Below are 16,081 nucleotides of genomic sequence, written 5' to 3' on the forward strand. Positions count from 1 at the left end.
TCTCCTCTGTGCTGGCCTTGTGGCTCTGTGTCAAGGATGCGTGGGCCTAGACTGGCCCAACGTCAACTCTCTTGGCTATTGCGCTGCCTCCACAAGCTTCTCTCCGCCTCTCTGTCAGTATTCCCGAACTATCCCTGCCTCTCAGCGGCAAGATCTCCCCAATTGATTTTCCTCCTGAGAACTTTTAACCTCAGAAAATCGATTTCCTCAATCTCTTTGTGTGTGTTCTCTAGCTGACCCCAAGCCTTGCTTTATACTTTTCCTGTTGAGAAATCAACAGCCGTGATCTATTCCCTAATCGATGACTAAGATTAAAACAGAGTTGATCCTCGTCACTTAGAAGCTTCTCACCCATATTTTCATTAATACCCATTAATATTTTAATTTTCCTAAGTTTAGGCTTATGAACCCCAGTAAAAATATTAATTATTTTTATAAAATACAATCCAGATGGAATTTCACCAAACGATTTTTGGGTCTTGGATATCTCATGTGTTCTAGCCCCTCCACAAATTTTTTGAGCTAGAGCACATCCGATGCTACCCAAAAATCAATAGTTCGTAAACTTCTTCATGATGTCAAACCTTTTGATCATCGAACCCCATTGCCTTTTGCTATTTTTTGGAAGTGATAATGCAATGGTTCGAGTATGGGATCTTGTAGTGAAGAAGTGCATTTATGTGTTGGAAAAACATTTTTCTACTATGACGAGTTTGGAAATCCATGGAAATGGTTGGAATTCGCTCAATGCTAGTATAGATAAGGTTGTAAATATATGGGACTTGCGTGATATCATCACTGGGAAACAATATCGACATATGAACCACTAGAAGTTGTTTATGTTCATCCAAGTGGTTTTAGGCTAGTGTGTGTTATGAACTAAAGCCGGGGACTGCCTGAAAATCAAAAGAAAAATGGTGCGGCTCTAGTGTATTTTTTTATAGTAGGGGAATGTGGCATTGTTCATATATAATATTCAGAAGGTGCTATGTGCTTAGATGAATAGATGTAATAATTAGCTGTGACAAAGATGAGTTGAAGGGAGGCTTTGTATCTCAAGGCTGCTTGGGAGCGGAAGTGGGGAGTGACATTTTCAAAAGCTCCCGGGTCGGGAGCGAATCGGGAGCAAATTTTTATATAATATATATTCTTATATATTTTGATGCATATATGTCAACAAAAGCATGTAGAATGATGAATTAGATATAAAAAGCATAAAAACATGGATTGAACCATATAACATCAATCATCTAGAAGTTATAATCCTCATCAACCACTTTACAAGCTGGTAACATACATCATATCGAGTCTCATGATTAATTAATCTTAAAGTTTCAAGCTTTCCACATTCAATATATAACATTTTGATTTATCATCATTGATCACTAAAGTTGTACTTATAACCATTACCATTACCAAGTAACCAAACTATATCAAAGAATATCTAACATGAAATGAAATGTTTCAACTTTCAACTTTCATGAAGTGTCATATTCATAATTAATTACCAATGAGTTATTATAATTGCCAACTTCAAAGTTCAAACTTCAAATTTAAATTGTCATATATTGTTTACAAAAAATATCATAATAAATATGAAAGAATCAACGGTTATAAAAACTACTAGAAACTAGAAAATACAAGTAAATCTATTACCTACTGCTTCCTTTGGCTCTTGCCGCCACGAGAAATGTCTAATTTCTGAGAAGCTTGTGGTGGTCTATTGGGAATCTCCTCCCGCATAGTCGGACGACCATGTCCAAACCAAAACCAGAAAGCACATGACCTCCACATGAGGATGTAGATGAAGGTGGTGGAAACAAAGCTCGTGGAACTTGAGCATTGCTACTGGATGATGGGGGTGGCATGGCTGCCGCTGTTGCTTGATCATCATCTTTCAAAAGTTCTTTTTCCAATTCTTGTAGATGTAACGCTCCATCCTCCAAATTATCTTCCTCTAGGTTGTTGTCCCAAGTGATAAATGATGTATCATCACGAGCCCGATCACAATAATGTGTCAACAACCTCAAGTTGTAGTGCACAAAAACCAAGCTTTCTACCCTGTTTTCATTGAGGTTGTTTCTTCTCACATTATGGTTGAACCTATAGGTGCTCCAACACCTCTTTGCGGAAGAAGTTTTTACAACTTGTGAAAGCACTTTTTTTGCCAGTTTTGCCAAGTCCCTGGCCGCCATACATGTCCCACCATGTGACAACATCAAAATTGTCCCTATCTTCCATTGCATGCAAAGAACTGAACACTCCAGTGCTAGTGAAGTATTTGCCTAATTCAAGATGCAATCTAGCACAATCCTCCATGTGAGGGACTAACTTGTCTAATTTTGTCATAGACCCTTTTTGTACCTTTGGATCTGTATGGGGTTTGGTCCTAACCCCACCCCCAGGTGCAGGTTTTCCCAACGAAGATGGAGAGTAGTATTTTGGCTTAAGGACATACGCCAACGCGTGTAGTGGAACTTTAAGTTTATCCCACTGTGCACACACAAAATTGTGAATAATATCATACAAGTTGGGATCCTTTTGCTGAACAATATCTTTTATTTGCCCCAACATGTTATCCATCTGCTCATAGACATCCCCAATCACTAGTGCATCTGTACCTATAAAAGGAACCATGTTATAAATGGGCTTGATGTGTTGCAAAACATCCCTCACACATCCCCAAAATTGATCGTCAGGAGCGGTCTCCTCCACCTCTTGAAAACCTTCCTTGTCAGATGCGGTTGGAGCCCTTTCTTTTAATACTTGCCAATGTTGACTTGATACCATGCTAGCCAATGACTCTCTTACGTTCAAAATGCCCTTGAAGGTGAGGTAATAGCTAGCAAATTTAGTCTTTGCAATCTTCAATAGTTACAACCTTGAGTGATTGCGGAAAAACCCATGGGTATTGCTATGATTGGTAATAAATTTATCACTCTCTTGCCTCTCTTGTACAAATCACCAATCTATATGTATTGACGTTGTTTGTTCTTAATAATATCATGCATCAAAAGGTTCATTGTGTGAACCAAACACCCATACCAAAATATGTTGGGGTATTTATCCTCAATGATTGCTCCCATTGCCTTAGAATTAGAAGCATTATCAGTGTTGACTTGGATGACATTGTGTGGCCTAATACTATCAATTGTTTGAAGTAATAGTTCTGTAATGTTGATGTTGGTCTTGAACTTTTTTGAGTAATAATATGTTGAAAGGAAGACTGCACCACTAGCAGACACACCAAGAACACTTACGAATGACTTGCGTTTTACATTTATCCAACCATCAGATACGAGGGATATCCCATGTCACTCTAATAATTTGTCAGTTTACCCAAAACATGTGTTATTTTGGCTTTTTCATGATCTAGTCCCACGGTTCTAGCCTTGTCATACCGAGGGCTCTTGTATCCTTTAGGGACATCATTGATGGCACCAACCATTTCATGCAAATAAGGTGAGTGAAGAACATTGAATGGTATCCCACCAACATAGAGAAATTGGTAAATTTTTGCATCCACATCATCCCTAGACCCTTGATTAAGGAAATCTGATATGGTTCTAGATCTTAAAAGGATGCCTGTGCCTATGCCCCCATATCCACTGCCATGGGTGGATGCTGATGGAGTTCTTAGTCTACGTGATTGTGGGCTAGTGGTGTCATGTTCAAAGTCACCCTTTGATCTTTTAGATTTGTATTGGGCTTCCTCCTCTTCCCTTATGTATTTGGCTCTTTGTTGTTGTGACACACTTCCACAAGTTTTGATTCCTATTTGTTTATTTCCATCCCATGCCATTTTCCCACAAAGATGCTTTCTGGCATGGGTGTATGAACCTGTGTAAGTGTTTTTGCAATGGAGGCATGTAAATTTAATGGTTCCAATCCCTTTCCCTCCTGAAAGCCTAGTAACATATTTCCACTATGGGGTTTGGTCTACTTTGATTTTTTTGCCCTCATCATCTCCACTCTCATTATCCTCCTCCTCCTCCTCCTCTTCCTCTTGGTACTCCCATCCAGAGTTTGCAAATCCACCACTGCCCACTTCTTCATCCTTTTCCCAAAAGCCCTCTCTTGCTCTCTCAACATGCAAATGGTGCATTGTGGGAGGAGAGGAGGCCTTTTATTTCTTTTGGCCCCTCCCCTCCCTCCAAAAAATCAGTCGCACGATTTTTGTCAACAGGGAGTGACTTTTTTTAGTCGGGAGCAGCCAAGAGCGATCGCTTCCGAAAAACCAGGGAGCGCAATTTTTGTTAGGAAGCATGCTCTCGAAATTCGCTCCTGAAGGGAGCAGATTCTGGGAACATGCTCTCGAGGTTGCTCCAGATCCGCTCCCGAGCGGAGCACACTTTGCGAGCCGATTCATGGGGGGGGGAGGTTGCTCCCTTGCAGCCTTGTTGTATCTGCTGTCCTACTGCCCCTTGCTCAAGGAGTGCTGTGTGTTACTACTGATCAACATTTCCTCTTTTACAATCTGGATTAGAGCGATGAAAGAAAATGTGATTTAGAGGTCAGCGTCTTAGAGGTTACAATGATGAGATAGTGGATTTGAAATTTCTTGGGGATGAGGAGAAGTTTCTTGCAGTTGCAACAAATCTCGAGCAGGTGCGCATGTATGACCTTTCATCCATGACATGTGTATATGAGTTGCTAGGATACACAGACATAGTTCTTTGTCTAGATATTGTTTTTTTTTGGACATATTCTATTAGCTTCTGGGTCCAAAGATCACACAGTGAGAATTTGGGATACATAGAGCAAATCCTGCATATGTGTGGCAGCAGGGCACATGGGTGCTGTAGGAGCTGTTGCCTTCTCAAAGAAAGCTAAGAACTTCTTTGTGAGTGGGAGCAGTGATCACACAATCAAAGTATGGAGTTTTGCTAGCATACTAGATTTGGTTGGTGTTAGTAAGTCAATCAAGCTCTCATCACAGGCTGCAGTCACAACTCATGATCAGGATATCAATTTTGTGGCTGTTGCTCCAAATGATAGTCTTATTTGTACTGGTTCTCAGGATCGAACAACTCATATATGGAGCTTACCAGATCTGGTACCAGTACTAGTGCTAAGAGGCCACAAAAGAGGAGTTTGGTTTGTGGAATTTTCACTTGTAGATGAATGTGGGATGACAACATCTAGTGACAAGATCTGGGCAATGGCTGTGGGCAAGAAAACAGAAATGCTGAGAACAGGTGGCAGTGATTCTCTTGTGAATTTGTGGCATGATTGCACTGCTACAGATGCAGGGGAGGCTCTTCTTAAAGAGGAGGAAGCGACATTGAAAGATGAGGAATTACTAAATGCTCTTGTAGATATCGACTATGTGAAAGCAATTTTTACAGTAGGTGGGAATGAAATTAAAAATGGGCCTGTTCAGCTGTGGTGATTTTCCTTTGATAGTATCTCAACAAGTGGCGGTGGTAGTGCACTTCAGCATCAGGAAATCAATATGATCCAAGATAGGCCTTTGACTTCTCCAAATCCATCATCTTCTCCTTACAGTCCACATTCAAAGTCATCTAGTTTCACTAAAGGCAGCCTCAGGCAAGTGAACACAAGAAAGCAGACTATGCCTGGAAATTTACAAGACATCTCAAAGAGTACTTTTCAGTGGGTCCATTACATTGGTCTAATGGATTTGTCATTGCTTGAGGTCAAACAATGTCAGGAAGGGGGAACTGTAATGTTCCAAGAAATTAATTGCTCAAAAGACAAAGTAGCGTATCGATTCCCGTAGGCTATCGTCCTGGATAAATGGAAAACCCCAAAATACCTAATGTCTAGGCAAGTTTTGGGGCAGCTGGGCAAAGAAACCCAAAGTTGGGGTTTTGAGTGAACCTCACTCAATCAATTAAGGAGAAAAATCCCCTAAAAGAAATCTATAAATACAAGAGGATTGAATTTATTTGGATCATCATTGGATTGGATCATTTTGTCTCTGTTCTGCTTTGAGCCTGAGGCTCTGAGGGTTTTAAGATCCCTTTTCCCTAATTTTGGTGGTGAAAGATTCCACCCTAGTTAGTACCTTTTCTATTTTTTTTTCTACTTGTTCTGGCACAGGTAATTGGAGAAGTCTTTGTTCTGAAGGAAGGAATAACAAATCAAAAATATGCTCTAAAGGCAATGCCCATCTGAAGCATACTAAACTGAATTTATCCCTGAGGCCAGCGAGTCTGTTTGAGGTCAGATTAAAGCGAATTTCTGTGGACAGGCAAGGATAAGGTCATACAAATTCTCTCTGCAATTATTCCTGTAGCAGATGAATTGTCCTGAGGTCAATGAATCTGGTTGTGAACAAACCATAGCAGATTTCTGGTCAGGCCTAGTCTGAGGACATATGAGCTGCTTGTGACAAACAGAATCATCCTTTCTAGGGTAGACGAATATCCTGCGAGAAAGCGAAGTCCTAAGTCAGGAAAAGTTGAGGGTCATTGGGATATTATCTACTTTCTGTAATGGTCCGAACATCCTGAAGCAACCCGTGACAGGGGTTCCTGTAGTAGTTCGGAGGGTGGGCCCCAACATTCCGTCACCAACAGCAGACCGGAGTTTCCAAAGCAATTAATTTATAGATCTCTGAAGCAGACCCGAGCCACTGAAGCAGCTGCAAATCCTGTATAGATAGGCTCCTAAGGAGACCAGCCCGTAAATATTGGAGTGATCCGAGACTGTAAATTGATGCAGACTTTAGATAACTTGGATATTCTTGAGTAGACAGTGATTCATATAGGGTTAAGAGTTGACCAAGAGTTGGATCTCTGGCTATGGTGTCATAATGTTGTCAAATCAACTCTTGATCATGTTGTGAAATTGTGCACTATTGTTGTTGAATCATATGCTGCACTGTTGGGTTGAAATCATTGAAATGCTACATTGCTTTGTTAGTCTATTGTATCAATAAGACGATACTGCTTATTATATCGGTTGCATTGTTTTAATTGTGTATTGAAGAAAGAATTTGTTGTTGAAACCCTAATACCCTACGGAACCCTAGTGCAAAAATTGACCTAGAATACTACAGGAAACACATGTATCTCTATAGTATGGGCTTACGTAAACTATAGCTGGAAATAATGCTGTGTGTTCTGCCTGAAAATAGCTAGTTATATGATGCATTCTGACAATTATGCAAATGTTGAAAGCCATGGTATCTGAATACAAGAAGAATGTAGTTACAACATATTGGGTGTACATGCAACTCATTTATTTTAGTGTTGCCATTTTGAGTAGGATGGAAGCTTCAGCATGTTGCGGTCTGAAGATTATAACCACTCTATCCTGACTCTGTACTGGGTTTCCTCTCTGAAATGTCTTTTGGTTGCTCACTTTGTGTTAACAAATTTCATTATTTCTTGAAGATCACAAGTTCATCAGGTTATAAAACTACGCTCTTGTATTTGCTGTATGATAAGCCTGAGTGTCAGATTTTTGCATATTATAAAACATTGCTTTGATGTCTCATTTTCAGAGTTTTAAAGTTAATTCCTCTCCTGTTTACATGGAAAGCCCTTTGCAAGCTTGCAAACGCTTGTGATCAAATTGGGAAACACATTTATCTGTGTGGTATGGGCTTAGGTACACAAGAGCTGGAAATAATGTAGTCTGTTTTCTACCCGAAAATAGCTAGCTTTATGATGCATATTATAAAAAATTGCTTTGATCTCTCATTTGCAGAGTTTCAAAGTTAATTCCTCTCCTGTTGACATGGAAAGCCCCTTGCAGGCTTGCAAACGTTTGAGATAAAATTGGGAAACACATGTATCTCTATAGTATGGGCTTAGGTAAACTAGATCTGGAAATAATGCGTTGTCTGTTTTCTGCCTGAAAATAGCTAGCTTTATGATGCATTCCGACAGTTATGCAAATGTTGAAATCCATGGTATCTGAATACAAGAAGAATGTAGTTACAACATATTGGGTGTACATGGAACTCATTCATGTTAGTGTTGCATTTTGAGTAGGATGGAAGCTTCAGTATGTTGCAGTCTGAAGATTATAACCACTCTATGCTGACTCTGAAGTATGTGCACTGAAATGTCTTTTTATTGCTCGCCTTGTGTCAATAAATTCCATTATTTCTTCAAGATAAAAAAAAATCATCAAAAGGTTATAAAACTATGCTCTTGTATTTGATGTATGATTAGGTCTCTCCCTCTCTGCTAAGAAATGAATGTTCTTAAAAAGTTCTAAATAATCCAATCAGATTTGGTGTTTCTCAGCCTATCTTCAACATCATTAATAAATTCCATTATTTCTTCAAGGTCAAAAATTCATCAAAAGGTTATAAAACTATGCTCCTCTTTTGATGTATGATTAGGTCTCTCCCTCTCTGCTAAGAAATGAATGTTCTTAAGAAGTTCTAAATAATCCAATCAGATTTGGTGTTTCTCAGCATGTCTTCAACATCATTAATAAATTGTGCATCATTGACTTGTTATTGCTTACCCATCAATTTCTGCAAAGGGATGGTTTAATCAACTCAAAATATGTTAATCCACTCGGAAATGGGAATACCGGTAACAACTTACAGAGGACCTGTGAGCAGCTGGTATCTCCTAAACTTTGAAGGGATTATTTGTGAAGCAATTAGTTAGATGACATCCTTCTAGTGTATGACCAAGGTTATGGAAGTCTAGTATGAGTTATAGAATGCTAGTGTTTGTCCTCTATCATACCCGATATCAGGGATGCACTATTGGTGTGCAAGATGGAATGTGTTAGGCCCCTATACTACTAGTGTAACCCCTTATTGTTATTAGTATAACCCACTTATTATATTGATGTACCCATGTAGTTCCCATATTGTTACTATTGTGCCCCATAGAAGCCCACTATTGTTATTATTATGCCCTTACATTATTATTGTTATGTCGGCTCTGATTATGTTATAACCCCTTAGACTCCTATATATAGAAAGGAGGTCTTTTCATTTGTATCATCCAAGAATTGTTCATTTATGTAATGTAAAGGAGGTTGCCCCCTCGAAGAGGCTGAATTCTAAGGCGTGGATCTATCTTTTCTATCTTTTCTTGAGCTGGTTTCATAACATTTGGTATCAAAGCTTTGGAATTCTAGGGTTTCGCTGCTCCAAACAGGTCATCGTGGCATTTGCGCTATAACCTTTTTTCTGTGACGTTTCAGATGTCACAAAAAAAACCCATTTGAGAAGAATTGGCGCTGAACCTTGGGTCCAAATTTCAGATCTTTTTGCGTGATATTTTCGGAGATATGATTTGAGGAAGTTGACCTATTTGCAGACTCCTGAATTACATTCAAAATAGGTGACCTGGGGAAAATCATCATAACTTTCTTTCTGAGCATCGGATTGAAATTTCGTAAGAAGATACAGAAAGAGGACGGACTGTAGTGTCTGTTCATATATTTTTCAGAGTCAAAGGTTGAAACAGTGACACGTGGAACTTCATACAAGTTCGCTCTACTGAACTAGTCTATAATCAGGTCACTGCGGGAGTTTGTGCATAACTCTTTCTTGGAGAATCCAATTTGGATCAGACTTGTGTCATTGGAAAGAGGACACAGAGGGCTACTACAGGTAACAATTTCATAACTTAAAGATCCAAAAGTACAGAGTTACAGTCGTTTCAAGGTAGAGCTCTTAAAATCAAGAAAAAACAAGATGAGGAAGTTTGATGGCAAGGATCCGGTAAATTGGATACTTCAGATGGAGAAATATTTTGATATACATGGTGTACAACTGTTACAAAAGGTATGTATTGCATCTTCATATTTAGAACCAGATCAATTTTTATGGTACAAAGGGCTTTGTTCTCGTAAAAAACTTGTTACGTGGTCAATTTTCACGGAGGAAATGATAGCACATTATGAGAATACAAAGAGCAACACCTTCTTTAGAGCAACACCACAACAATTGGAAAGAGTAAAAGGGCTTTGTGACATAATGGAAAGCAAAATTATGGAAACCAGGAAGCATACCCCGCACAACTATAAAGATGGAAGTGTTGTTTCTCCCAGCCTTCCACAACCTACAAGGGTTACACCACAACAATTGGAAGAAAAAAGAGAAAAAGGGTTTTTTTACAATTGTGATAGCAAATGCACTAAAGGTCATAGGTGTGCTGAGAAGAAATTATTTTACATAGAATATGAAGAGGAGGAAGAAAATGATCAAGAAACATCAAAAGAAGAGGATATACGCCAGGACACCACCCCAGAGAAAGAAGAAATGAATCAGACCATATCTTGTAAAGCATTGGCAAGAATTACCACTCCTCAAACTCTCAAGATAGAAGGACATATCAAGAAGAAAAAGGTGCAAGAAGTGAAAGATCACATCTAGAAAGAAGAAATGAATCCAACCATATCTTGTAATTCAATGGATGAAATTACCACTCCTCAAACTATCAAGATAGAAGGACACATCAAGAAGAAAAATGTTCAAGAAGTGAAAGATCACATCGAGATCAAGAAATGAATCCGACCATATCTTGTAAAGGACTGGAAGAAATTACGACTCCTCAAAAGATAGAAGGACATATCAAGAAGAAAAAGATTCAAGCAGAGAAAGATCATATCGAGCATCAACAACAAGTTCTCCAACTTTTAAAGGATAATGCCACTTCGGTGCAAAATCAAATGAAACAACAGGTAGATCAACATCGTAGTGAAAAATGTTTTGATGTAAGTGATTGGGTATTTTTACTGCTACATCTCAAGCAAGCTATTTATGAGAAGGAAATGTTGGCAATACTACATGCACTTAAAAAATGGCGACCTTACCGAATGGGAAGACACTTCAAGGATGAGGATGTGGAAGCATTGTTTTGTGCTATTATCCAACCAAATTGGATAAACGAAGCAACGGATGAATGGAAGAAGAACGAAGAAGTATGGCCACTTATTCAAAAGTTGCAAAAGATCCCAATTCAAGCAATATTACCAGAAATTGAAGAGGAAGGAAAAATCATATTGGAACCTGGAGCAATCACAGAAACAAGAACCCGACAGCTACGAAATCGATCAATTTCAGAGTATCTCATCAAGTGGAAGAACTTACCCGCTGAATATTCCACATGGGGAGGACAAGAATTTTATATAGAAGCATCAAGAACTACTCAAGCGTTGAGGACAACGCTTTTTGAAGGAGAGGGGCATGTTAGGCCCCTATACTACTAGTGTAACCCCTTATTGTTATTAGTATAACCCACTTATTATATTGATGTACCCATGTAGTTCCCATATTGTTACTATTGTGCCCCATAGAAGCCCACTAGTGTTATTATTATGCCCTTACATTATTATTGTTATGTCGGCTCTGATTATGTTATAACCCCTTAGACTCCTATATATAGAAAGGAGGTCTTTTCATTTGTATCATCCAAGAATTGTTCATTTATGTAATGTAAAGGAGGTTGCCCCCTCGAGGAGGCTGAATTCTAAGGCGTGGATCTATCTTTTCTATCTTTTCTTGAGCTGGTTTCATAACAGAATGCCTATTCATGATTTTAAAACTTTTTTTGGAGTTGAATTCTAAACTCACACTGATGTCATAGTTTTGATCTTGGATGCAAGAATGTGGTCAAATGGCGAAGTGTTTGAAAGTGTCGAGTAAACTTTATGATAGCAGGGAATGATAGATGAATCCCTCATCTTTCTCCCCTGTTCCTGTTCAAAAGTGATTTGGAGGTGAAGTGGAAGCTTGTTTCACAGTGATGGAAATGGAAATGGCGAAGTTTAGTCTGCTTTGCAGGATCCATTTAGTGTTTAATGTGCATTGAAAGAAGGAGAGGTCACAGAGGAAGAAGATAAGCTAAGAAGCTAGGTGCAACTAGTATTTAAGCATTCTCCAGGAAGAATGAAAACACTCTCTACTCCCTATTGAAAATAAGCTTTCCTGAGGAAAAGCCAAGGTCAAAATAGGTAGAGAAGAAGTATATCCTGTTTCAATTTTGGGAATGGTTTTGTCGACTTGAATGTCATATGTTGTTTCATGCAAGCAATCAAGATGCATCTATTTATGCTAAGAGAGCATGAAACCTTGTGTATTCTATCCATGAAGGAAGAGAGATGATCTACATTCATTTCCCAACATGGAGTGCTTTTTGACACCATCTTGGAAGAGGAATTGATGAAATTTGTGATCTACAAAGTACAAAATCAGATTTTTGAACTGTTAGTATAGTTGTTCATAAAGTTTGGTAGTTCTTGGTGTGAGAATAACAAATTCCAATACATGGCATGCTTTGAGTAACTAATATGATCAAAGATGTGAAATGTTTTTAGAGTAACTAAAATTTGTGCTTGAAGATGGTTAAACTATTTGTACTTAAACTAGAGGGTATACTTTTCAGTCTTATAGTTGGTATGTTTGGAGAAATATTTAAGGTGGATTTTATTAACCTTCCTAGGCCATGAGCGACAAGGTCATCCCCTTCTTATTGAATGGCCTTGGTTGACATTTAATTGGCAGGATCAAAGGAAATTGGTCATAACTAGTGGTGGATATGGAGTTCTATATGCTCATGCAAAATTATTTGTGATAGAGGTTTTGGCTTTTCTGGTCATTACTTTCCAAGAAGAAAAATTACAATGCATGTAATATTCATGCATGTTATTGATCAAATCAATAGTGTTGCTAAGGTCTTGACAACCCTGCTAAATGGGCACACACAAGGTAGGGAACCATTGTCACCTCAACCTAAGCCTCCACTTATTGTAGTTGCTAAAACACCCTCCAAAATTTTGTCTACATTCAAATTTTGGAGCCTCCATATGATCATGTTATCTTTCGTTTCAAGCCATTGATGTCATGCTCGGTCATTTTGTTTAAGTGTTCAAGTCTTCCTTTAGGAATCTTAAGTGTTGAACTAATTGCTTTCACATGCCTAGCTCTTGATGCCCACACTTCTTCCAAGCAGACCTTGCGCACTTCTTGGAGACAGTTGAGCGCACTCCTTGCCATCAGGCATTTTGCACTCCCTGTTGATAGTCAGTGTGCACTTCTTGGAAGTAGGATAACACTCCTCTTGTTGAGAGACAATTATTGCGCAATCCCTAGAGATAGTTATCGCACAATTCCTGGAGTCAGTGATTGTGCACTCCTTGTTGAAAGTCACTATGCATTCCTTGTGGGTAGTGAGAGCGCACTTCTTCAAGTCAGCGCTGTCACACTTCTAGAAGCAATCAACAGTCCAAAGCTCATTTTCACATTCATCATTTGCTTTGGAGCTCTATGCATTCTTTGAGCGTAAGAAGCAATTTGGGTTGCAAGTTTTCCATTCTTCGAGTAAGTTTCTCAACTATCGTTTTTGCTTGCTTTTTGCTTTCACATGTGTCCATTTCGCTTGCTTTCATTCTTGCATGTGTCGCTTTTGCTTTCTTTTGCTTTCTCATGTGTTGCTTTTGCTCTTGCATGTGTCACTTTCGCTTCTTGTCTCATATCTTGTTAAGAGCACCTTGGCACACCTTCTAGAGGCAGATCCAATGCACTCTTTTACACTAGTTGATGCTATCTATCATACGAACATGTGTTGGGCACTCTCACACGACATAACACACCTTTTGATTAGGACACTTGTGTCATGAAGACTTGCGTTCCAACTATTGCACTTGTAAATAGGTGTTGTTTTATTGTCGCTTAAATGAATATATGTTTGTTTTGGGTACTGTGCATATTCTTCTCATGTGGTTGATCATGTATGTGTGTGCGATCATGTTTAGAACCTGCTTGCATGCCCTTACTCTCTCTCTTGTCCCACTAATCTCACAGTTAGTCAAATTTTGTGATTTTTCTTTGTCCTCACCTCATGCGCAAGTTATGAGCGCATCCAACATTCAACCAAATGATGAGTGCATTGTGCACTTCCAATCCTCAGTGGTGAGACTCGTGTCTCCTAAAATTTCTCCCATCTTGAGGACAACTCCCTTCACATTGTGCATTGTGCATCTTCAAAGCACAATCACTCCACCCTTACTGCTTTCACTTGCCCATTGCACAAAGCCTTGATCAACCCTGATTTGTGTTGTGCATTGCACGCTGCTAGTGGACAATAAGGTCTCCTTTAGCCCCTTGTAGTGGCAACCCGCAGAATACCAAGGGACTTCTCTATCACTGCGCACTACACATCCTCAGTGAGGAAGCCTGTCACCCTTGCACCCTGGACTTGCCCTTTGCTCAAAGCCTTGATGAGCCTTGCCTTCATTGTGCATTACATAATCCCAGTAGATAGTAGGGTTATCCCTTGGCCCTTGCAGTGGCAACTTGTGCAATACCTAAGGCCTCTTTCTCAGTCATTGCACATTGTCCCATCACACTCAACATCTCACATGAGTAAAGAAGGTAGACTAGGTGATTTTGGGAATGATATTGTCTTGCCATGAGTGAACTTCATTTGCAAGTGCTATCATCTCAACATGGCAAGGTGATGCTCAATGAGGTCATCAAAGAGAGGTTGCAAGAAGACACTTGTGGAGATGAGACACAAAGAAACCATCATATAAAGAGATAAATGAACTCTGAACTACGACAGATAGATGGAAACCAAGGTGACTTGGAAGGCTCTAATACCCTAACCAAACCCTTTGGAGGGTGAAGATGAAGTACAAGTCAGATTTATCTTGAAAAATTGAAGACATCACAACAAACATAAGAACTTGGCATTGACACATTACAATGAAGTCTCATGTCATAGTCGCCAAATTGTAACTTCTCAAATGTGAACACAAGAGTCTATTTTTTCCCATGTATTTTTGCCACATTATTGGTGGAATGTAATTTTGTAATTCAAAAATTGGAAAATGTAAAATGTGTGGAAGCCCAAGGGTCACACATGGAATGTGAAGAGTCACTATTAAGTCTAAGAGTCATGTAGGAGCTCAAACATCATATGGGAGCTCAAGAGTCATGAGGGAGGTCAAGAATCACATGGGAGGTGAATGGTCACCTAATTTGTTATAAATAAACCCTCATAGCTCAAGCAAATGACTTTTTCTCCTTGGCTTCTCTATCTTGGCATATGAGAGAAGATCATTCTTTGGAGGAGCAAGTAATGACTTAATGTTCCCCTATTGGGGCTAGTGTTGCATCATTCTAATGGTGTATCTTGAAATTTTCACTTAATATTTGAAGCTCTCAGAGCTGGCGCACTTTCATGCTTGTATCATGGTTGTTGCAAGACTATTCTTTTAATGTTTATGATATATGTTTGTGCCCATATGTGCTAAAGAAAATGAACTATTTAGCTGGATTTGGTATACATCTTGTTGAATGTGCGTTCTTACTTTCTTTCATCATTGTTGTTACTTTGTGAACTATTTCGCAGATTAATTAACGATTCTTTCATGCTTGTGTGTTTATTAAGATAATACTATTACTTTTCTTCTAAAGGCTCACTCTTTCTTTTCCCTTATGTGAACTTACTTTATATACATTGCAATTGGCATTTCACAAAGCTAACTTACTTGCTTATCTTGAAAGTTATGTGTATGGTCTCTTATGTTGATAATTGCAGCCGATGCAAATCCCTAAGAATAAATGGTAGCCGTATCTTTATTCCGGATGGGTCTCCTATCCCATATGGTGTTGAGGTATAATTGGGACTTCATACTAGGGAGACCCCCTACTGTTGTCGACAACCAACACCATCAAGCTATTTTGGCACTAGAAGGAGGACCATATGACAAGCTGAATCCGTTTGTCTATTTTGAATCTTTCATCTTGAATGGTTCGTTCTCAAATCATAATCTCGTGATGCTTTTCTAATAGAGCAAATTTTACAATCCCCATGGAATTAATTTACAATTTGTCTCATTTGAAGTTTGGTGGCGAGAGCGAAACATCCATACCTGAACATACACTTCAATCTCTTAAGTTTTGTGATTTTTATGAAGTGAATTATGAAGATGTTGCTTGTAAATTATTGACTCTTACACTTGAAGGCTGAGTTAAGCAATGGTGTCACACTTTACCAATTGATTCTATTCATTTATTCAGACAACTATTCAAGGAGCTTCATCCAACCTTTGACAAGTATGATCATTGAAATGTCTATTAAAGGATTAATCGACTTCGAATGAAATTTGATGAATCACTGGAGGA

At 38.9% G+C, this 16,081-nt stretch overlaps 1 protein-coding gene across 1 annotated transcript; it reads left to right on the forward strand.

Moving 5' to 3' along the window:
* The first annotated feature begins 1,231 nt into the window (after window positions 1-1,231).
* On the forward strand, window positions 1,232-7,130 carry LOC149202556 (uncharacterized). Its single transcript, XM_089403185.1, has one exon. It carries the CDS (start codon window positions 4,793-4,795, stop codon window positions 5,390-5,392), a length of 600 nt encoding a protein of 199 aa, XP_089259311.1. The 5' UTR covers window positions 1,232-4,792; the 3' UTR covers window positions 5,393-7,130.
* The last annotated feature ends 8,951 nt before the right edge of the window (window positions 7,131-16,081 follow it).

The sequence above is a fragment of the Pinus tabuliformis genome, chromosome 2_1 (assembly GCF_031772625.1).
Source record: "Pinus tabuliformis cultivar Carrire ecotype Pingquan chromosome 2_1, CPIR1, whole genome shotgun sequence".
NCBI classification, from domain to species: domain Eukaryota; kingdom Viridiplantae; phylum Streptophyta; class Pinopsida; order Pinales; family Pinaceae; genus Pinus; species Pinus tabuliformis.